This window comes from Chiloscyllium plagiosum, chromosome 36, assembly GCF_004010195.1.
Source record: "Chiloscyllium plagiosum isolate BGI_BamShark_2017 chromosome 36, ASM401019v2, whole genome shotgun sequence".
Taxonomy (NCBI): Eukaryota; Metazoa; Chordata; class Chondrichthyes; order Orectolobiformes; family Hemiscylliidae; genus Chiloscyllium; species Chiloscyllium plagiosum.
This window is the reverse complement of record NC_057745.1, coordinates 29,465,376-29,489,447: the sequence shown is the minus strand read 5'-3', so window position 1 is coordinate 29,489,447 and position 24,072 is coordinate 29,465,376. Positions and strand designations below refer to the sequence as shown.

General features: G+C 41.2%; 1 protein-coding gene across 6 annotated transcripts in view; it reads right to left on the bottom strand.

Annotated features, from left to right (window-relative positions):
• Window positions 1-24,072, bottom strand: part of adamtsl3 (ADAMTS-like 3) — a 672,454-nt gene that overhangs the window by 249,234 nt on the left and 399,148 nt on the right. The window contains exon 1 of one of the 6 annotated variants that reach the window (XM_043677602.1): window positions 13,097-13,264. The exons of the other annotated variants lie outside the window; for them this stretch is intronic. Coding sequence (XP_043533537.1) covers window positions 13,097-13,172 — 76 coding nt within the window. The 5' untranslated portion in view covers window positions 13,173-13,264. Of the gene's footprint in view, window positions 1-13,096; window positions 13,265-24,072 lie in introns of those variants that run through there. 6 annotated transcript variants of the gene reach the window in all.

The following is a 24,072-nucleotide window of genomic DNA, read 5'->3' as shown; positions in this document are numbered from 1 at the left end:
AAGATCCCTCTGTTCCTCCACACTGCCAAGAATCCTATCCTTAATCCTGTACTCAGCTTTCAAATTCGACCTTCCAAAATGCAGTACCTCGCATTTATCCAGGTTGAACTCCATCTGCCACCTCTCAGCCCATCTCTGTATCCTGTCAATGTCCCGCTGCAGCCTACAACAGCCCTCTATATGGTCAATGACACCTCCAACCTTTGCATCATCTGCAAACTTGCTGACCCATCCTTCAATCCCCTCATCCAAGTCATTAATAAAAATTACAAACAGTAGAGGCCCAAGGACAGAACCCTGTGGAACACCACTCACCACAGACTTCCAGGCAGAATATTTTCCTTCTACTATCACTCGCTGTCTTCTGTTGGCCAGCCAATTCTGTATCCAGATAGCTAGGTTCCCCTGTATCCCATTCCTCCTGACCTTCTGAATGAGCCTATCATGGGGAACCTTATCAAATGCCTTGCAGAAATCCATATACACCACATCCACAGCTTGACCCTCATCAACTTTTCTAGTCACATCCTCAAAGAACTCGATAAGGTTTGTGAGGCATGACCTGCCCCTCACAAAGCCGTGTTGACTGCATTTAATCAAGCCATGCTCTTCCAGATGGTCATAAATCCTAACCCTCAGAATCCTTTCTAACACCTTGCAGATGACAGACGTGAGACTTACTGGTCTGTAATTGCCGGGGATTTCCCTATTTCCTTTCTTGAAGAGATGAATTACATTTGCCTCTCCCCAGTCCTCAGGTATGACTCCGGTGGAGAGTGAGGATACAAAGATCTTCGCAAGTGGCGAAGCAATTGCATTTCTCGTTTCCCAAAGCAGCCGAGGACAAATCTGGTCCGGGCCTGGCGACTTGTCAATCTTAATGTTTGACAAAATTTTCAGCACATCAGGTTCCTCTATCTCTATCCATTCCAGCATGCACACCTGCTCTTCAAAGGTTTCATTCACGACAAAGTTTGTTTCTTTCGTAAAGGCAGAAGCAATAAAACTCATTTAGGGCTTCCCCTACCTCCTCAGACTCCACACACAATTTCCCTATGCTATCACTGATCGGCCCTACTCTTTCTTTGACCATTCTCTTATTCCTCACATAAGTATAAAATGCCTTTGTGTTCTCCCTAATCCATTCTGCCCAGCCTTTCTCGTGTCCCCTCCTGGCTCTCCTCAGACCATTTTTGAGCTCCTTCCTCGCCTGCCTGTAATCCTCTAGAGCTGACTTGACCCTAGCTTCCTCCACCTTATGTAAGCTACCTTTTTCCTTTTGACGAGAAGCTCCACCGCTCTCATCATCCAAGGTTCCTTTATCATACCACTTCTTGCCTGTCTCAGAGGGACATATTTATTCATCATTTGCAACATCTGTTCTTTAAACAAACAGTCTCCACATGTCTGTAATGCCTTTACCATGGAACAATTGCTCCCAATCCATGCTTCCTAACTCATGTCTAATCGCATCATAGTTTCCTCTTCCCCAATTAAATATCCTCCCATTTTGCCTAATTCTCTCCTTCTCCATAACTATGTAGAATGTGAGGCAGTTGTGGTCACTATCTCCAAAATGCTCTCCCACCACAAGATCTGATACCTGCCCTGCCTCGTTTCCGAGCACCAAGTCTAGAATGGCCTCTCCCCTTGTCGGCCTGTCAACGTACTGAGTTAGGAAACCCTCCTGAACGCACCTTACAAAAACAGCTCCATTCAAATCTTCTGCTCGAAGGAGGTTCCAATCAATATTGGGAAAGTTAAAGTCACCCATTACAACAACCCTACTACGTCCACACTTTTCCAAAATCTGCCGACCTATGCTTTTTTCCTCAGTTGCCATGCAGGTACAGGGCTAAAGTCAAGTGATCAAAAACTGCTTCCCTCAGGTACATCTTTCATTTGAAGTAAAACACTTGCATTTTTAACCAGTTCAAGCATTTTATTGATAACTGCTTAAGGTTTTTCATTCAACTCATTTGAAGTGGCCATAGCATTGGAGAAAGTGAGGACTGGGCTTAAGCCTGAAACGTCGGTTCTTCTGCTCCTCGGATGTTGTCTGACCGGCGATGCTTTTCTAGCTCCACACTCGTAGCCATAGCATTGCAATGGACAGCTCACTCAATGTTAACCAAAGGGCTGATTTTTATTATTGCAGCACTGTGGAGATGAGGTGGTAGCAGGGTGAGAATAATGCAAGGTTCTCGTCATCACTTTTCACCATTACACAAGTTGCTGTCATACTAAGCCAGGTCCTGAGAATAGCAGCTGGAACTCTTGCCTGTTTCAGGCAGGACACCATTTTAACATGCAAGTTTGAGTTTAAACTACAACTTTCATTGCTGATATTGCAAGATATAATTGGTGCTCAGATCTTTCGGCCACACTGATTATGCATACCTATCTAGTCTCCAGAATATTTGATCTTAGAACGTAGAACATGGGCAGCATGGTGGCTCAGTGGTTAGCGCCAGGGACCCGGGTTCGATTCCAGCCTCGGGTGACTGCCTGTGTGGAGTTTGCACATTCACCCCGTTTCTGCGTGGGTTTCATCCAGGTGCTCCGGTCTCCTCCCACAGTCCAAAGATGTGCAGGTTAGGTGAATTGGCCAAGCTAAATTGCCAATTAGGGGAAACGGATCTGGGTGGGTTACTCTTCAGAGGGTCGGTGTGGACTGTTTGGGCCTAAGGGCCTGTTTCCACATTGTAGGCAATCTAATCTAACCTAATCTAATCTAAAAACTTGATTACCATCTGACCATGAAAAATGCCACAAGCAATTATGTAGCAAAAATCTCTAATTTTATTTGCCAGAACAATGCAATAAATTTTGAATTATACACTGATAAAAGGACTGATAAAAGATCTGTTAAAAAATAATAACTCTCAAACCCAGAGTCAGCCTTACTTCCCAGATAACTTGGAGGAATTTGGAATCTGTAGTGTTTTCCCAACTGACAAATGTGTCAAATAACAAACAACAAGCAGAAATTACAACAATGTGAAATCTCAGACAGGCAAGTGAAAGCCCCGATACAATGGTTCTAATTGGTCAAAAATCACCGGCTGATGCAGAGACAATTAGCATAGCCCCTGCACAAGAAAGATATGCAAATTCATTAAACGTTCCTCTTGTGGCACAGTGGTAGTGTCCCTACTCCTGGAACAGGTAGAGCTCAAAGAGAAAGAAAAAGTCTGACAGACAAAGGCATGGATAATTGTCTGCCGAGGAGAATGAATAGCTGCTCATGGGGACTATTAGTGGTTAATAATCCTCAAGCATCTCCCCCATGCTTTCCCCCACCCCCATACACCAGGCCTTGTTATCATATGGCCGGGTATTACACACAACCCATTGTCAGCTACTTTTTTTCTTGCACATGGCTTCCCAAAATGCATTGCCTCACACTTATCTGGATTAAACGCCATTTACTATTTCTCTGTCCAACTTCCCACTGATGTACATTCTGTTGCATGCTTTGATATCGTTCCCCATTATCCACGACTCCAACAATGTTCATGCCACCTGCATACTTACTGATCAGTCCACCTACATTTTTGCCTAAATCATTCATGTACATATTAGAAACAACAGATGTCCCATCGCTAATCCTTGCAGACCACCACTGGTCTCAGAACGCTAGTGAGGAAAACATCCCTCCACAACTACCATCTGTCAATTACCAAACCAATTTTGAACCCAACTTGCCCAGCTCACCATGGATTCCTTGCCATTTGATGTTCTGGACCAGCTTATCATGAGGGACCTTGTCAAAAAATTCATAATGTCCACGCAGACAACATCCACTGCCTTACCCTTGTCAATCATCTTTGTCACTTCAGTAAAAAGCTCAATCATGTTTGTGGAGACAAGATGTATAAAGCCACGCTACCTGCCTCTAATAAGTCTATTCTTCTCCAAAAACAAGTAAATCTTATCCCAAAGAATCTTCTCCAATAATTTCCCCACCACTGATGTAAGCCTCATCAGTCTATAATTTCCTGGATTATCCCTGTTGCCCTTTTTGAATGAAGGAACAACATTTGCTGCTCTGTAGTCTTCTGGGACGTCACTGGTGTTAAAGAGGATACAAAGATTATCAAAACCTTAGCAATCTCCTCCTTTGCCTCCTTCAGTCTCCTGGGATAGATCCCATCAGGCCCTAGGGACTTATCAATCTTTTTCACAACACTCAACACCTCCTCCTCCTTAATATCGGCATGCCACCAAACATCAACATCTCCCTCTCAAAACTTAGTATCAATGCCTTTCTCCTTGGTGAATGATGCTAAATATTTATTGAGGATGTCATTCTCTTCCTCTAGCTCCATGCATAAATTCCTCCTTTTGTCCTTGAGTGGACCTACCCTTTCCACAGTTCCTCTTGAGGTAATGTTGCTAGATGTGAAAGGAAGTGTACAGATATTGAATGCAGTGCATGTAACAATGTATTGAGTGAAAATAGACCTCATTTATGTCTTGCCAACTGAAGAGGACAGCTCAATAATTAAACCTATGCTGCTAGGAAGGAACTTGTACTAGTGAACCAGAGCAAAGTTGTTGTGCGAGTCCAGAGGGTTTCATATCTGCGTAAAAAATTGCAAATACTAGTTATGGGTCAATGGGAAGACTGTATACAAGCATCGTATTTAGGAAGTGAAAACCCAAATCTTTTTAAAGCAGAATGCAGGTCATTTAAAAAAAAAACCCTGGTCTATTCAATATGTTTTTATCTTCTGTTCACAGCTTATCTGCCAAACAGACATCGTCAGTGATAGGATAAACATACTTCATGTGAACTACTGTGTTTAGTTCTTCTCACTGACTAAGGAAGGAATACAATACTGCAATACAAAAACACCAGACTCTGGAAGGCACATAGGACCAAATGTAGGCCAGATGAGGTAAAAAGAAATGAAGAGAGGACAAAAAAAAATTAGGCACCACATAGGGTGAAAAGGGCTTTAAATTAGGACAAAAAAATCAATTAAAGCAGAACTTCAGTCGGAATACAGGAAATTAAAACTGCAACTAGAACTTTAAAGAAGTTACAACAGACCACGGTCTATCTAAAATGCCTTTGGAATAGATTAAAAAGCAGTATTTCTGTGCAAGGATTAAAAAGCAGCATTTCTGTGCAAGGATTAAAGACTAATCAGAGCATGATTTAAATGAGGCTTTATTTTGGGATTCTATCAATTGTGGCCTAATTTAGTTTTGTGAAAAATAATTATTGAAACTGCAATTTCAACAATAATTCTTTGCATAAACATGTTCCTACAGATGCTAAGGTATGAGCAATACTATGATAGATACACACTGGTTCTAATTACACAGCACTCATGGAATGAACTATAAATTTAGTGCTTTTCATTTTCTCTCCCAACCGTACAAACCCCAAAACAGCGTAAAACTTTGTTGTAAAATCTGGCAGTGCTATTTCACCCTGGCTGCATTATAAAACTCTCACCATATTTACAAACATGTTCTTGAAAAAATTGCTTCCATACATTTTTCTGCCCACATTTGCCAGATTAAGTTGTACAAGCATGGCCAAGGAGTTACAGAAACCAGATGATTATATTATAGCATTTACAAACAGACTTATACAAACCAATAAGCAAGTGTAATATCAAACTCGCCCTGATCTGTCTGTTTATCCAACACAACCCATCATCTATTAGAGTTATGTGGCTAGCAATTACTCTTTGATGCTTTCCTCAAATCCTCCTCAGCACTCATAATTTTCTTTGCCTCACCATTGGTGACCATGTATTCAAACCTTTTTTATTCATTCAGAGGGTGTGGGCATCATTGGCCAGGCCAGCATTCAGAATGGGAGAGTCAACCACTTTGCTGTGGCTCTGGAGTCATGTGCAGGCCAGATCAGGTAACGATAGCAGTAGTGAAACAAATCAGTTTTTCCTGACCATCCACAATGATTTCAGCCATCATTAGACTCATAATTCCAGACTTTTTATTGAATTCAAATTCCAACATTTGTTTTGGTGGAATTTGAACCCAGGTTCCCCAGAACATTACCTGGGTCCTCAGATTAGCCTCGTGAGAATACCATTAGGCCATTACCCCTCCTCATCTGTTGAAACCCTGTGTTACGGAACTTTCACTGTAAATCTCTCCATCCATTTGTTCTACTTTTAAGTCACTCCTTTAACTTGCAGTTCTGAGACCATGCTTTAAAATCTCTTTGTGGTTCGATTTCAAACAATAACCTTCTGAGGCACTTTGGGATATCCAACTATAAGACTGGTGCATGGCGTTTTGTTGCTTTCATTGGAATGCACACTTTTCTTTCACTTCCACAGTGCAGCTTTCATTCCTTGCAAGAGCATCATATCTGATATATTTTTATCAACATCATGGGAGTATTGTTTTAAAAATGTCCTTCTGCACCTATTTTCAATTTGTCATCAACATACTTCCTCCGCCATTTTTTCAATCACTAATAATATTTTAAAATTCATCGCTTTGCAAGTAACATTACTGTGTAAGAGCTCAGTCCAATCTGTTTTCAATTAACTATCAGCCACCAAATTAAATATACCAACCTCAAATGAGGTTGCCCACATAATAAAAAAAATCAAATTGCATATTCAACATATCAGCTACCCATATGGTTTACCTTTTCAGTGCTACAACCATCTCAATGTATTTTACAGAGCTTTTTTCAGAAACCTTGGACTATAGTTGGCTCTTATATGAAAATTATTCATACAATCATATCATAATCTAAAATAAACAGTTCCAATAATACAGAGCCTTTCATGATTACAGGATGCCCAAAGTGTATTGCAGCCAATAAATCACCATTTTAGTGTCGTATACATGGTAGCCAATGTGTGTTCAGCAAGATCCCACAAACCTGATTACAATAATGACCTGGTAATCTGTTTTAATGTTGTTAATATTAGCCAAGACACAATGGAAAACTCCACTACTCCTCCTTCAAATGGGTGCCACCGAATCTTTTACGAGTTGAGTGAACAAAGTCAACACACTTTCCACCTTTATTCTTCTTCTTGAGTCCTGGAGTGGGACTTGAAATCTTAGGCAAGAATATGCATCAACTGAGTTACAGCTGACACACCAATCATATGAAAACATTATGGCTCCCAGTCATGTTATACCCAATGTGAAATGTATGTGATTCAAATATCCCTATATAATGGTACATATCAATAGGTAGCAAGTGAGAATAAAAATTATTAAATGTGAAAGCCAAACATTTCAATCCAGAGTCACCAAACATCTAACAACAAAAGAAAGATGGGAAACAAATAAAATTGTTCTAAATATCTTATGGAAACTGTTCTGCTAACACCTACATGGAGTGGATGCAATACTCAAAAAAAGTGTCAATAATCTTTAGCCTGTGATTCCCCTCAGCATGAAGGAATTCGTGTAAAAGAATCCAGCTAGAATAAGGCATTGTTAAGGCTGAAAGAGTTAACCCAACACAACAACTACTTTATAATCTTAATTCACAGCCACTTAACGAAAGAAAATTGACCACCACAATCCAAGATACAATCTCAATGAGAGATTGCAAAGACTAGTAGGGTAGGCCTTCGAACGTGACTTTCACAGCTTGGTAACATTCAAATCCAGGAGAAAGTGAGGACTGCAGGTGCTGGAGACCAGATTTGAAAAGTGTGGTGCTGGAAAAACACAGCAGGCCAGGCAGCATCCGAGGAGCAGGAGAATCGATGTTTCGGGCACAAGCCCTTCTCAAGTTTCCTCATTTCCCCTCCCCCCACCTCGTCTCAGTCCCAACCCTCGAACTCAGCACCACCTTCCTAACCTGCAATCTTCTTCCTGACCTCTCCGCCCCCACCTCCACTCCGGCCTATCACCTTAACCTCCTTCCACCTATCGCATTTCCAACGCCTCTCCCCCAAGTCCCTCCTCCCTATCTTTTACCTTAGCCTGCCTGGCACACTTTCCTCATTCCTGAAGAAGGGCTCATGCCCGAAACGTCAATTCTCCTGCTCCTTGGATGCTGCCTGACCTGCTGCGCTTTTCCAGCAACACATTTTCAGCTCTGGTATATATGAGCACAATCTAAAAGCATTCTCTAATAGAGTTGAAACTTTTTAAAAAATATTCCTGCCATTGTGTAGTCTTCTGAGAGGAAAGTACAAAATATGTCCACAATTTGACATGTATTCTTGCAAGATATGGTTTGCTACTGAATAGGAGATCAGCCACTCATTATCTTTATAGTTAAAGGGGAATCTTAGTCCAGTCTGATTTGACTTGCTTCTTCATCTCTTTGAAAAAAATGTTGTTCAATCTTTTCTTCACACCAGTGAGTATGATATTCCACAGGAGTCTGTCTCTAGACTGCAACTTAATTTACATTTATAGCCATTCTTGTCTGTATCTGCCCAACTTGAAGGACACATTTTGGAAATACAAGTCATAAGTGTCCACAAGATTTAAAGTTCTGATTCATGATAATGATACAGCTGTACCTACCGATGCTTCAACTTTCAAATCCCCTTTGACTTCTGAATTTTGTCACTTGTACATAGTCAAATATCCTGCAATGGTACGACTTTGATTTCCTCTGAATTTTTCCAAAGATATGTCACCCCTAGTATTCTAAACTGCAAGCCGATCAGCACGAGTCACTGACTTGGAGAGAGGCCTCTGCGCTACACAAATCCCTCTCTTATCCTGTTTGATGGTCACCTATCCTCTGATCTCCCACACCTTTTATGGCAGTGGGGCAATATGAAACTCTCAGATTCCCAGACACACTGCAGCAGCTCTGGCTACTCCTCAAGCTCCATAACATATAGTCTGAGTTTGAATGGCTTGTAATACTTCCCGTACACATGAAGTACAAGGCAGAAGCATTTGCTGTCTTGGTGTCCATCATTTGACACACTGAGCCCATGCTGACTGAAATTAGGCGGCTTGCTTGTAAAACGGGAAAAGAAAGAAAAGCACTGACATTTTGTTTGAGTCATCATATTCGTTTTTTCTATATCTTCCTCCCCTAGTAAGATTCTTAATCTACAGCTGCAGTAATTTAATCAAATAATTTACAAAATACCATGTGCTTGGGCAGCCACTATGTATCATTCGTTACCGAGAGTAGCTTTGACAGTTTAAGAGTTACAGCTTGGATTATCAGTCAGCACACTGCAAATCAAATCACGACAAAGCAAATCTATAACATTTCTACTCAATCCAACACTTCATGAAAGTTAGTCTGAAGGAAATTGAAGAAACGCTGTAAAATGTATGTCATTTATGACCAGTTGTATTCCACAGGTAAAACTGCCTACAGAGACAGGGATTTGTTCCATCGGTATATCTATAATGTGATCTCATTTACTTAACTTTCCCAATGCGCCTGATGAGCTATTTTGTGTTTGCACAATCGCAGAACCTAGGATAATGTTGAAATAACTTGCCAAGACAAAGATTGAATTAGCTCATCACAGACATGGCTATGTGAGCCTGCCTCTCCTCAGGCTCCAATGCTTAGAAAAGGAAGTGTTTGACAATGTTTTGTAGCCAATAAAGTCTACTTTCTTGGGCATGGCTCTGATCCTCAAAATGTGCAGTTGGATCTTATCCAGAAAAACAGTACTTAAAACATTTTTGTTTTGCAAAAACTGGATTTACTTTACAACTGTGTGGATATCCTTGGTTTTCAAAATGCTTTATGGCTGTAATATTGAAGCTTATATCATTGTTGCAATATGACAGAAGAAAAGGGTAACTTTCATTTTCAATTCTGCAGAAGTGTAACCTCACTGATTGGCTCATATACCCTACCATACAAACTGCTCAACTTCCATGTATATTGATTTTTAATGGAAATGATACTCTCAAGTTGTTTTAGCCACGAGTGTGTACGATCTGCTTGCTCATTTTCAAGCAGTGAAGGAGAAAATTACTCTCGAAAAAGCTTTACAAAGACATTTAAAAGTGAGAAACGGAACTGATCCTAGATGTTGTTAGACTAAAATACATCCTCTATCTTTGATATAGCTTTTCAGGATGCCACTGTGAGTTCTGATTCTCACAATTAAAATGGGAAACAATTTTGTGCCCAGCTTTTTTCACTGGGTGACGATCACCTCCAAATTGGTCTTGGGTGCAGGTCTACTCTTTAACTTCAATGTTCATTCGCCATTTCTTTTCAAGTTCTACTTGAGAACTAGCCATTTGGACAGAGAACTGGCTCAAAGATAGAAGACGGAGCGTGGTGGTGGAGGGTTGTTTTTCAGACTGGAGGCCTGTGACCAGTGAAGTGCCACAAGAATCAGTGCTGGGCCCTCTACTTTTTGTCATTTATATAAATGATTTGGATGTGAGCATAAGAGGTACAGTTAGTAAGTTTGCAGATGACATCAAAATTGGAGGTGTAGTGAACAGCGAAGGTGGTTACCTCAGATTACAACAGGATCTGGACCAGATGGGCCAATGGGCTGAAAAGTGGCAGATGGTGTTTAATTCAGATAAATGCGAGGTGCTGCATTTTGGGAAAGCAAATCTTAGCAGAACTTATACACTTAACGGTAAGATCCTAGGGAGTGTTGCTGAACAAAGAGACCTTGGAGTGCAGGTTCATAGCTCCTTGAAAGTGGAGTCGCAGGTAGATAGGATAGTGAAGCAGGCGTTTGGTATGGTTTCCTTTATTGGTCAGAGTATTGAGTATAGGAGTTGGGAGGTCATGTTGCGGCTGTACAGGACATTAGTTAGGCCACTGTTGGGATATTGCGTGCAATTCTGGTCTCCTTCCTATTGGAAAGATGTTGTGAAACTTGAAAGGGTTCAGAAAGGATTTACAAGGATGTTGCCAGGGTTGGAGGATCTGAGCTACAGGGAAAAGCTCAACAGGCTGGGGCTGTTTTCTCTGGAGTGACAGAGGCTGAGGGGTGACCTTATAAAAGTTTACAAAATTATGAGGGGCGTGGATAGGATAAAGAGACAAAGTCTTTTCCCTGGAGTCGGGGAGTCCAGAACTAGAGGGCATAGGTTTAGGGTGAGAAGGGAAAGATATAAAAGAGACCTAAGGGGCAACTTTTTCACGCAGAAAAAGTACATGTATGGAATGAGCTGCCAGAAGATGTGGTGGAGGCTGGTACAATTGCAACATTTAAGAGGCATTTGGATGGGTATATGATTAGGAAGGGTTTGGAGGGATATGTGCCGGGTGATGGCAGGTGGGACTAGATTGGGTTGGGATATCTGGTCGGCATGGACGGGTTGGACCGAAGAGTCTGTTTCCATGCTGTACATCTCTTTGACTCTATGACTTAGATAGTCATTAACTGCATTTCCCAATGAGAAGAAAATGTTTGAATTGAACCCAGAAAAGGCTGATATAAGCTCACAACATAACACAGCACTATCTTCTTGGATAAAATTAATATTTGGATGCATTAATATAAAAGCACTTGCAATGCTCATTTCTTTTATGATAGCGCTTGTGTTTTACACACACAAATATATCATACATAATGTCTCAGGTGGTGGAGGTATGTCCCATCCAGCACCTTAAATATTCACTCTTTCCACTGCCAACCTTTAGCGACAGGAGTCAGTACCATCTACAAGATGCAATTCAGCACTCACCAAGGGTCCTTTAACAGCACTTTCCAAACATCTGACCTCCACCACCTTGAAGGACAAGAGCACCAAATATATTGCAGCAAAGGTTTCCTCCAAGCTGTACACCATCCTCACTTCAAACTATATCACCATGCCTTCACAGCTGCTTAATCAAAATCCTAGAACTCTCTCTGTAACATGAGATATCCCTGCATCCCAAGACTACAGTGGTACAAAAAGGTGACTCGCCTTCATCTTCGCAAGGACAATAACTATGAGTCAGTGATGCTCACATCCCATGAACAAATAAAGGTACAGTCATCATAGTCTTCCCAAACCATAAGGTTGCTCTCTGAGAGAGACGACTAGTGGTGGTTTAAGTCGAGGGTCACCATGCCTCAGGTGAGGGAAGTGGTTGAGAAGGAGAGTCCTTCAGCTGGTGATCTCAGCTGGCGGGGAACTGAAGCCATATGGTTAGATCATTCTACATTGCAAACCAGCCTCCAACTGACATCCCAGGAACAAATACAAAACGTATAATTAAAAATTTGATTTAGCCACAGTTCAATTCACAGTGGTTTAACTGTGTGCTCCACAAGAAGATGTAAACATCCCTTGGCACTACTCAAAGATGACCAGGGAAACTTTTGAGTGTGCCCAGACCATTACTTATCTCTCAATCGATGTTACAAAAAACAGATCACCGAGTCATTTGTTTCAATGTTTATGCACTGAGTATATTTCTTATAGGTATGATTAACTCTCAAAAGTACTTCACTGGCTCTGATGGGGTTGGCAATGCTCTTGTGAACATAATGATATAAATACAAAGGTTTTGTGCTTTTAACTCATGGATCCTACACAAAGAATTGTTTAAAGGAAACCTGGATAAATTTTCAGTCAAATGCTTTGCAATCTTAAAACATGCACTAGAAGTGCTGCAACATCCCACATAAACCATCTGTTGTACATATCTAGCAGTGAATGCAGTCTGGAAGCATACTCATTGCTTACCCTCTGAAATCTTCAGGCATTCCAGGCTTTATAAAGGTTCCTGCAATATCAATTTCCTCAGCACAGTCAAGAGGAAAAAGACACTTGCATTTACATAGGGTCTTTCACAACCTCAAGACATCCCAAAGTGATTTACAGCCAAGGACATACTTTTAAACTCGAGTCACTGTCAAAACATTAGAATTGGATCCATGTTACAGAGGTTATGCTTGACAGAGGGGCAATGGAACTGTACCCCCAATTTACACTGAGGTCAATGCTGTGCATAATCATGTAGTGACAATGTTACCTTGATACCAAAGGCAACTTATGAATTTTTGCCACTTGGTAATTATCATCAATGATGTGTTATTAAAGCCTAGGACTAAGGAATTACTATAACTAATCACAATCAATACAGCAGACTGGAGCTGAAGTCTATCTTTCTGTTGGGAAAAGCAAAAAAATTGAATTTTCAAAGTAAGTTAGTTAGGTTATCAACACTTACATAGATAAGATTCTGAATGGCTTTGGAATGTCACACCTCTTAAAAGCATCACATGAAATTTTAAAAGGTTAATCATATTGATTGACTCATTAGCTCAATGTCAGCTTGATAAATTCCATTCTCCAAGGTTCCTTAAGTAGCTTTTTTGAAACCCACGACCATGACTGTCTAGAAAGACAAGGGGAATAGATAAATAGAAAAATCGCCAACTCTAAATACCCCTCCAAAATGCTCACCATCCTGACTTGGAAATATGCCACAGTTCCTTCAATGTCGCTGAGTGACAACCCTGGCAGTCCCCCTCTAACAGCTTATGGATCTACCTACAAATGAAATATTTTAGTTCAAAAAGGCAGCTCACCATGACCTTTACAAGGTTAACGAGGGATGGGCAATAAATATTGGTCTAGTGAGCAATTCATAGAATTATCGAATCATAAAATCTCTACTGTGTTGAAACAGGCCCTTCGGCCCAAAAAGTCCACACCAACTCTCCAAAGAGTAACCCACCCAGGCCCATTCCCCTACTACTCTATATTTAGTCTCGACTCCAATGTGCTAATGCACCTAACTTACACAACCCTGAACACCAAGGACAATTTAGCATGGTCAATTACCAAACCTACACATCTTTGGACTGTGGGAGGAGCCCAAAGCACCTGGAGGAAACCCACGCAGACACAAGGAAAATGCGCAAACAGAATCGAACCCAGGTCCCTGGCGCTGTGAGGCAGTAGTGCTAACCACTGAGCCAGTGTGCCGCCCAAAGGCATCATCACATCCCATGAACGAATAATATTTTTTAAAATCGGCTAACAGGATGGAGAACACTATGAATTAAGATATACTAGTCTCACAGAATAAACTAAAGAAAATGTTTTGGTTTTCAAAGCTACCAAAGCAAACATCATGGTAGCCACAAAAAAAAACAAAGCCCTTTGGATATTAAACGAGCTTTGCAAAACAGTGGATAAGTAATACTGAAATATAAAAATCTTTTCCTACCAATCAATCGTGTAAAAATGTTTGATGGGAAAAATAGTAACTTCAGTTGCACGACCATAGTAAACATGAGAAAATCCTCTCCAAATGCTCACTAGGCATTGGCAACATAGCATTATACCTACAAGTTTAAATATTTATTACATTACTGTAGGGAGCACATTTCAAAATTACTTAATTATATCTCAAGTACTTTGGTACTTGAGGTTGCTAAAGATGTTATGCAAAGTTAATTTTATTTAAAAACGTGTACACCATGCTACTCCTCTAAAAACAACTTGGGAGTTTTATTGTGTCTTTAATGCAATAAGACATTCAAGGTGCTTTAAGGGAGCATCAGAAAACAAGATATGATGCCAACCTATACAAGGAAACCTTAGGTCAGATGACCAAAATCAATATGAGGGATAAATGTTTTAATGAAGGATCTTAAAGGAGGAAAGTGAGTTTAAAAAGCTATAGGGAAGAAATTTCAGAGTTTGAAGCCGAGGCAACTGAGGACATATCCAACAATAATGGAGCAATTAAAAATGTGGATGCACACATGTGATTAATTAGAAAAGTAGAGATGACTCACTGTTGTGGTACCACGGAAGTTAGGGAGGGATGAGGCCAGGGAGAGATTTGAAAGCAAGGATGAGGTTTTTGAGATTTTATAAAGCCATGATACTGCTTCATAATCTCAAAACATAAATTAAAAATCAGACAAATTGCGTAACAGAATCCCACAACACAAAATGTCAGTCAGCCCATCATGCAAGAGTTACATTACCATTTCCGATTAGTTTATTTAGTCATATTTACTTGTGAACTTACCCACATTGATATGAGCAAACATCTAAAGATTAAAAATGTAATTGTAATTAGGTTATGAATCAGAGAAAAGCTAAAATTCAAAAACCATCACCAACTAGGCTGTGAAAGCAAGGCTCTTGCACTAAACGCATTCCATACAACTAACATTCCTAAATCAGGTAAATAAAAACAAAAGAATTTCAATTACTCAAATTTGAACACTATGTTTGAAATACTTCAAAATACTTCCACCTGCTTGCCTTTCAACTCCCATGTAGACCTGCACCTTTTAATAGGACCTCAGCTATGAACTCATTTGTAACCATGGACCTTCTACTCCTGTACTTTGCAAGAATGTGGAGACTCAACCAGCTGACAATGACAAATGTCAGCTTGTACGTAGCACTCAGTTAAGATTATTGAGAGATCTATTCATCTGGTTACATCTGTCATTGTCTGAATTAACTTCCATTTTTCTGAAACTAGTGCACTTTGAATGCACTTCACATTTTAAATGTTTTTTCAAGCTCACTAACTACAGATTTTAAAACTATTTAGTGTGTCAAGCTTGAAATTTGATATTTATTAGGGCGGCCTGCAGGTGTTAGATTCAGAGCTCTGGATATCAGCTTCAGGGTAACTTGTCCACTGACAACCAATCAGTAGTTTATTGCTCACTTGTCAATTTGGATAGTCATAGTATACTACTTCGACATGGTCTGGTTCATATATTACTGGAACAGTACCAAATGTTAAACTATAGCAATGCTTTCAAATACTTACTTCATCTGAAGATGCTCAGAATAAACATATTGGGCTTGCATCAAACTTAAAAATTTGAATTCCCAACTTACACTCACTCAAAGCAATGAAAGTAACAAGTAGTTTTGGATTCATCAAATTTCAATTACTGCTTCAATTAACTGTATTTATGAAAAATTATTACCCTGTCTCTGTGGCTTTGTCCTGTTTTGAATCATTATATTTAAAAAAAATTACCTTTCAGCCAACCTTATAGCCATAGTGTGCAGCTATGTAAAGATCATGTTTATTTGTTGATTGCACAGAAAGTTTTTGAAGAAACTCTACTTTGCCTCAATAGATTAATGCAAATTACAGCTATTTTTGATCAATCCCGGATTTGAGCTTTGACCACAAAAGGGAACTTGAACAACGAGGCTGTCTGCTGTGGAGGTCCAGAGGTTGACAAATGAGTAGCATCAAGAATTGAGAGAGATTTCTTCGCTTGAATCAGAATGTTGAAGTGTAGTTGTAGCATCAATTTAAAGGTTTAAATCAAACAATAGCAACTCAGGTGGGGTTTATCTCAGTGATTCTCGTGTAAAACATAAACAGCTAGGTTACATTTCTACTATGAAACAAATAATTTACATCCATTCCACAGATCTCCAAGACAGTGAGCATAGTCCAACAGATCGTGCATTTTTTCATTCTATGCAGGAAATTTGCCGAGCAGCACCCACTTAAAGAAAAAAGATCAGACACGAAGCTTAACTCATTCGGTGTATCTGATCCTTTCTTCCTACATTAATGGGGGAGAAGATATTTCAAGTCGGCTAGAATGGGTAGAATGGGAACAAATGCTGAGTTACATTTCTGTAGGTGAGAAAGTTCTAGCTGCAATGTGCTAATTCCTGGCTTTCACTGAAGCATGTTTGTCTGCGTGCAAGAGACATGTACTATGAAATGAACAGATTGACTGCCAGATAATGATAACTTAAAGAAAGATTTGCATTTATACTTCTCAAAGGACTTCATGTGCAAAGTAGCACCTTTGAAATGTAGTCACTGTTGTAATGTAGGAAATGTGGAAACCAATTAGCTGATATCAAAGTGCCTCCATTATAAAGCTAAATGATGATAAACAATATAGAGATTAATCACACTGGACTCAAAAACACTAATTTTGTTTCTCTCTTGACAGATTTTTCCAGACCTGCTGAGTTTCTCCAGCATTTTCTGTTTATATCCTACCATCTGCAATATGCTAATATCAGAGAAACCAATTTTGTGATGTTAACTGAGGCACTAACATTGACAAGGGCACTGAGAATAATTCCCCTCCTCTTCTTCAAAATGTGTATTCTTGGAACATTCGACAGCTGCCCAAGCAGTTTAATGTCTCATCTGTAAGACAGCACTTCCATCACGCTCTGAACTGCGCTAGAGCTTCAGCCAAAATCTAGAAACGACCTGGAAACGGATTAAACCGGAACCTTGAGACTCTGAAATGTTACCAACTGAACAAGGGCTGATAATTATTGTTAATCAACCTGCTCAGGCATATAACAATACACCGCTGGAAATCGTGAAACACAAATCGGGACCCTGTGGTGCAAAGGTAAGGACACTACCATGGTCAGGATGCTAACTAAATATAAAGTATGATCCTTTTACAGCAATTAACATTTAGAATCATAGAGATGTAGAGCATGGAAACAGACCCTTCAGTCCAACTCATACACGCTGATCAGATATCCTAAACTAAAGCAATTGGCTAATACCCCTCTAAAACCTTCCGATTCATATAGCCAGATGCTTTTCAAAAGTTTAATTGTATCAGCCTTTTCTACTTCCTCTGGCAGCTCATTCCATACATACACTGTCCTTTGCATGAAAGGTTGCCCCCTAGGTATCTTCTCCAGATTTAAATCCTTATGCACCGGTTTCTCAGGGCTCAGAAAACTGACTGGTTTAAAAGGAAGTGAGTTTCAGCTATAAGTTGTGGGAGTCTATCAATTTTGAATAGCCTGAACTTAATGGATGCTCAGTTCGCTCTGGCAATATTTAGCATAGCGTTCACATCACTCCTACATATTTTAAGAGCATTCGAAAGGCATTCCAAGAAACAAAATTAGTTTAAGACATGGATTGTATGTTTCTGATGGTACATTATAAAAAGGAAGATAATTACAAGCCAGCGTGGTGACAATGTGCTGCACAAGAGGAATTGGCGAGAGAGAGGTTGTGGTCACACAGGAGGTCGTGCCAGTGTAACTTATTGTATGATGGAGTCTTTGCTTTCTTGGCATTTTGGAAAAATGCCTCATCATAAGTAGAGATGTTCTTTTGTAATGTTTCTGTGAAATAAATCCAAATAAAGCTCTGGGTCCAGATGAAAGTCCCTCCGATTGTAAAGCTAGACACGAATGAACTGGCTCCCAGACTGACCTTTCGATAGTCACTCAGCACTCCCTGCTTACCAGATTTAGTTGAGACAAGCTCGACTGAATGACATATTAAACAAAATGAGAAAAGACAATCAAAAAAAAAAGATCAATATGTCTCACTGACCTCCTCTACAAATTGCTTGAACGCATTGTCATTCTCAGGGTGGCACAGTGGCTCAGTGGTTAGCACTGCTGCCTCACAGCGTCAGGGACCCGCCTTCGATTCCAACCTCAGACAACTGCCTGTGCGGAGTTTGCACATTCTCCCCGTGTCTGCATGGGTTTCCTCCGGGTGCTCCGGTTTCCTCCCACAATTCTAAGATGTGCAGATTAGGTGACCTGGCCATGCTAAGTTGCCCATAGTGTTCAAGGATGTGTAGACTAGGTGCATTAATTGGGGTAAATATAGGACAGTAAGGGAATGGGTCTGGATGGGTTACTCTTCGGAGGATTGGTGTAGACTTGTTGGGCCGAAGGGCAAATTTCCATACTGTAGAGTTTCTACGATTCGTGTCATGAAATGCTTTGAAGCTCACAGTCTCCTGATGGATAAAAACCAAACAAAAAGCAGCAGATGCTGTAAATCATAATTGCTGGAAAATTTCAGTGACTCTGGCAGCATCTGTGGAGAGAGATCAGAGTTAACATTTTGAGTGTAGTGACACTTCTTCAGAACTGAGGAAGGGTCACTGGACCTGAAACGTTAACTCTGATTTCATTCCGCAGATGCTGCCAGACCTGCTACACTTTTTCAGCAATTTCCATTTTTGTCTCCTGATAGATAGTCAGTATGGTTTGCAGTCAAAATGCAGCTTTTGAAGATTGTGGGTGACCTAACCTCTGGTTGTAAAAGATGCAAAATTCCTCACAGGCCAATACGAGATTGCACATAAATGCCTCATGGAAAGCTCATGTTGAAACTTTACCATGCTGGAACTGGGGGCTATTTTTAAATTTGATGCAACACTTTTTCATCAATAAGATCAAAAAGCGATACGTTTTGGGGAATTGTGGGCGGTACGGTGGCACAGTGGTTAGCACTGCTGCCTCACAGCGCCAGAGACCCGGGTTCAATTCCCGCCTCAGGCGACTGACTGTGTGGAGTCATGTTGAAACTTTACCATGCTGGAACTGGGGTCTATTTTTAAATTTGATGCAACACTTTTTCATCAATAAGATCAAAAAGCGATACGTGATGGGGAATCAACCTCACCCAGAGATGTCTTCTCCCAGACCATCTCAGTGATCTGCGCTAAGGCTTTGACAAATATTAACAACTTTTCCATCAAGTTTAAAAACAGGAGTAAACATGTCATTAAGCATCAGAGACAACTCAAGGTCCTATCACAGAAAGATGACCCTCTGGAATTCCAGAAATAGGTGCGTTCAATGCCAAACAAATGATATGTCCTGTGTGGTATCAAAAATAAAGGAGCCACCAATAGATAGCTTTAAATTCAGTCATCAAATTGTCCAATAGGTTGATATACAAACAAACATGGGCTTTCATCTTAAAATGAAAGTTCAATGGAGGTTTCACATTCAGCAGATGACCTCCAAAGCAAACATGATTCTTGGATTTCTGAGGACGAATCCTTAGTATTGCTATAAAAATATCAGAGTTATAGCCTCCCAAATGTTTGAGAATATGAGTTTGTGACACAAATAAAACAGAAGTAGAGCAGGGCTGCAGGCTGAGTTTGTCATTGCAAATGTCAGTGACCATCTGAAACATCTACCTGCTCCCTGCTGGATCTGGCAGCTTTTTGTTTTAAGTGGCTGTGAAAAGTCCTCCTTTCCTTTCAACATGTGTGCTTCTGGTCCCTTCCAGGGTGCTAACAAAGACATATTGAGAATTGCTCAGTCTGCTGCACATACAAAGGGCAGGTGACAACACAGGATTATTTCCCAACGTTGGGAGTTATTTTTATGAGCATTTGTTGACAAAAAACAGAATTAGTGAGTGCTCACATTCACTGCTTTGACTGGATTTCCACTCACAGGAGTTATAGGGTGTCATTGATTATACACATATGGCAATCTGAGCACCATTAATGTAATCAGGAGGTTTTAATCAACCACAAAGGATATTATTTTATCAATGCACAGCTGGTGTGCAACCACAAGAAAAGATTATTCATGCAGATGTGAGCCAGATTCCCTGGGAGTTTTCCTACTGCAGCAAGCTAATGTTCCAGACCTCTTAGTTCTAAGGAACAGAGTAAAGGACCAGCTGATAGAAAATGAGGGGTACTGTCTGCAAAATAGACATCCGAAAATCTGAAAATGTGTGTTTTTGGTACCTTAAAAGGTATGGAGACTCCCTCTGTTTTGTGTATACCTTGTCTTTAGGGGAATTCAACTTTAAAGGCTCCAAATGCCATGTGCAAACAATATTATGACTTTGCCTGGTATGTGATCTGCAAGCTACACACACAGAAATCAGCTACATGCTGTAATGCCTGCTTCATAACTTACAATGTGAGTTACTGTTGTAAATAAACTACCCCACAGAGTTAAACAACCTTGGACAAGTGACTAATTATTAGCCTATTATCAAGACATCATTATTCAGTGCTTACCATGAGGAAACCAGAATTATACAATATTGTGCGGTGACATTTACAAGTGGAGGAAGATAAAGATGATCATCAATCACCTTCAGATGAGGAGGTCTTGGAGGATGAGGATAAGGACAACAGGTACGAAAAGGAGGATGATTTAAACAGGCTGGGGCTGTTTTCCCTGGAGCGTCAGAGGCTGAGGGGTGACCTTATAGAGGTTTATAAAATTATGTGGGGCATGGATAGGATAAATAGACAAAGTCTTTTCTCTGGGGTTGGGGAGTCCAGAACTAGAGGGCATAGGTTTAGGGTGAGAAGGGAAAGATATAAAAGAGGCCTAAGGGGCAACTTTTTCACGCAGAGGGTGGTACATATATGGAATGAGCTGCCAGAGGATGTGGTGAAGGCTGGTACAATTGCAATATTTACAAGGCATTTGGATGGTATATGAATAGGAAGAGTTTGGACGGATATGGGCCAGGTGCTGGCAGGTGGGACTAGATTGAGTTGGGATATCTGGATGGCATGGACAGATTGGACTGAAGGGTCTGTTTCCATGCTGTACATTTCTATGACTCTATGACTCTGTGAAAGATGAAGTCACGTCCTGCTGCGGTTTTTCAGCGCATCCCATGCAACATCAGCACAAGTAAAGGCAGAGTGCTCTGTCCAACACTGACTTTTGGCCTAGTCCTCCAGATTTCCGAGACCAAAAACTGCACCAACTGGGTATATGAACAAGAAGAGTTTAGAGGGATACGGGTCAAGATTAGAGTAGTGCTGGAAAAGCACAGCAGGTCAGGCAGGATCCGAGGAACAGGAAAATCGACGTTTCGGGCAAAAGCCTTTCATCAAGAACTTTGCCCAAAACGTCGATTTTCCTGCTCCTCAGATGCTGCCTGACCTGCTTTTCTTTTCCAGCACCACTCTAATCTTGACTCTAATCTCCAACATCTACAGTACACACTCTTGCCTTAGAGGGATACAGGCCAAGTGCTGACAAATGGGACTAGATTAGGTTAGGATATCTGGTCAGCATGGATAAGTTGAACCGAAGGGTCTGTTCTGAGCTGTACATATCTGTGACTCTATGGACATGTTCAGAGGCAGACTTAACTATTAGGAAAAATGGCAGCAAACTAAGTCCTGGCTGAGGGCAGTAGGTGGGTCAAAGAGGTGGATAGTGGGGGTGCTTTGATTGGAATCCCCCCTTGCATTTCCATTCTGCTGTCATCCTTCTCCTGAGCCAGCACCCTACCACCATAACCCTATCACTTTAGCCAGTCAACTGAGACCAGCTTCACAATGATCAATGACTTGTTGTTAAGACATGGAAAAGGAAGTTGCCATCCTGTTCAGATCAGTAAACCCATTGGTAGTCAAACCCTGCACTCATTCGATAGTCATGCTTTAAAGCTCTACAGAAGTGGGTCTTTCCATAGCAGATATTAAGACAATTACCTTCACCACTTGTGTTCAATTTGCATTTCACAGCTTCCCTACCAAATGACACCTACAAGATGCTCAGGTGCACTTCAACTGCAGAACAACCGGGGAACACTGTGGGAAGCAAACAGCCCACACATACATAACACTCCCCTGAAGATGTCAAATGCGCAGCTCTGCATCCTTCTTAAAAGGCACCACACAGTGCCATTGGCCAGCTGCGAGTGGTGGTTTAGAGGAAATGTTTCTCTCTGGTATGGCCAAAATCATATGTGGAATGTCTGTTAGTCCTTGGCTAAGTTGCTGATGTACCTCTCAATGATGGCTACCAGGGTTTGGCTTCTGTCTCCAGCTGAGCAGATCTTGATAACAAGGCTCTTACCTTTGACCTCTCTCCATAACCCAACTCTGGGGGAATTTGCCATCACACACTTAAGGCTTCAATCATCTTCATCCTTCATTACAAAAGAGCAAAATATTGTCTCTGCCTTCTGCTTGAATTCTCCAAAGGAGGTCCATGAAATAATACTGCAAGGAAGATCTTCCAGTATTATTCCTTTCAAGATGAATACAAAATTGGCTTAACAGCAGGAGACAGAGGGTGGTAGTGGAAGGTTGTTTTCAGACTGGAAGCTTGTGACTAGCAGTGTTCCATCGGGATTGGTGCTGGGTCCACTTTTATTTGTCATTTATATAAACGATTTAGATGAAAATATAGAAGGCATGATTAGTAAGTTTGCAGATGACACCAGGATTTGTGCTTTTTTTCGCAGCAGAGAGTGGCGGGAGCTGGGCGTAAGTTCAGGCGGAGCGCAAAGCCGGTCGGGAAGGTAAGTGATGGCTATTAGAGTGGGTGAGTTCTAAACCCCAGGTCCTACAAAGTAGGGTCTCCCTCCCTCCCTCCTCCTCTAACCTAAATTAAGAGTCCACAGACTTGCCACAAAAAGAGGGTCTAAGGAAGTTTAGATCGAAGAGTGAGGCTTCAGCTCAGGAATCTTTGACAAGGAGGTTGAGTGAAGTGATTACGCCACAGTTGAAGAGGGCGAAGACATGACTGCCCAGCTGGTTCAGTGCGCTATGTACTTGATGTGGAAGGTCAACGACTCTGGTGTGTCTGGCTTGTATATGTGTGGAAAGCGTGTGCACATTCAGCTATTGACCGAGCATATTGCAGCACTGATGAAAGAACTCGCGGACCTTAGGCTCATCCGAGAGAACGAGATCTTTCTGGACAAGACCTTCAGTGAGGTTATTACACCAATCATGCCAGACGAGAGCAGAAGAGAGCAGACGATGAGGAAGGCAGAGAGGAGACAGGTGCAAGAGACCCCGGGAGAAGTACCTGTCAGGAACAAGTTGAAGCTTTTGGAAACAGTAGAGACTGATGACACTGCCAGTTTGCAAGATGGCCAGGTCTGTCAATCAAAAGTTGGCACAGAGGCAGAACGGAAGAGTCGGACATCGCACAGAGCCGTGGTAATAGGGGACTCCATCGTGAGAGGAACTGACCGGGGTTTTTGTGGCAGCAGACGGGATTTAAGGATGGTGTGTTGCCTCCCTGGTGCCAGGGTGAAAGACATCGCGGACAGAGTGCAGGAAATCCTCAAGGCCAAGGGTGAAGAGCCAGAGGTGGTGGTACATGTCGGCAAAAATGTCGGGAAGAAGAGGAGGAACATACTACAGCGGGACTTCGGAGAACTAGGAAGGCGGCTGAAAAGCAGGATGTGCAAGGTTGTTATCTCTGGTTTGCTTCCAGTTCCTCGGGCAGGTGTGGCCAGAAGCAGGGAGATAATGGACTTGAATGTGTGGCTGGGGAACTGGTGCAGGAAGCAAGGATTTAAGTTCTTGGATCACTGGGGCATATTTTGTGGTAAGCATAAATTCTACAAGAGAGACGGTTTGCACCTTAATAGGTTAGGGACCAGCATTCTGGCAGGCAGGTTTTCTACTGTAACACCGCAACATTTAAACTAAGTAG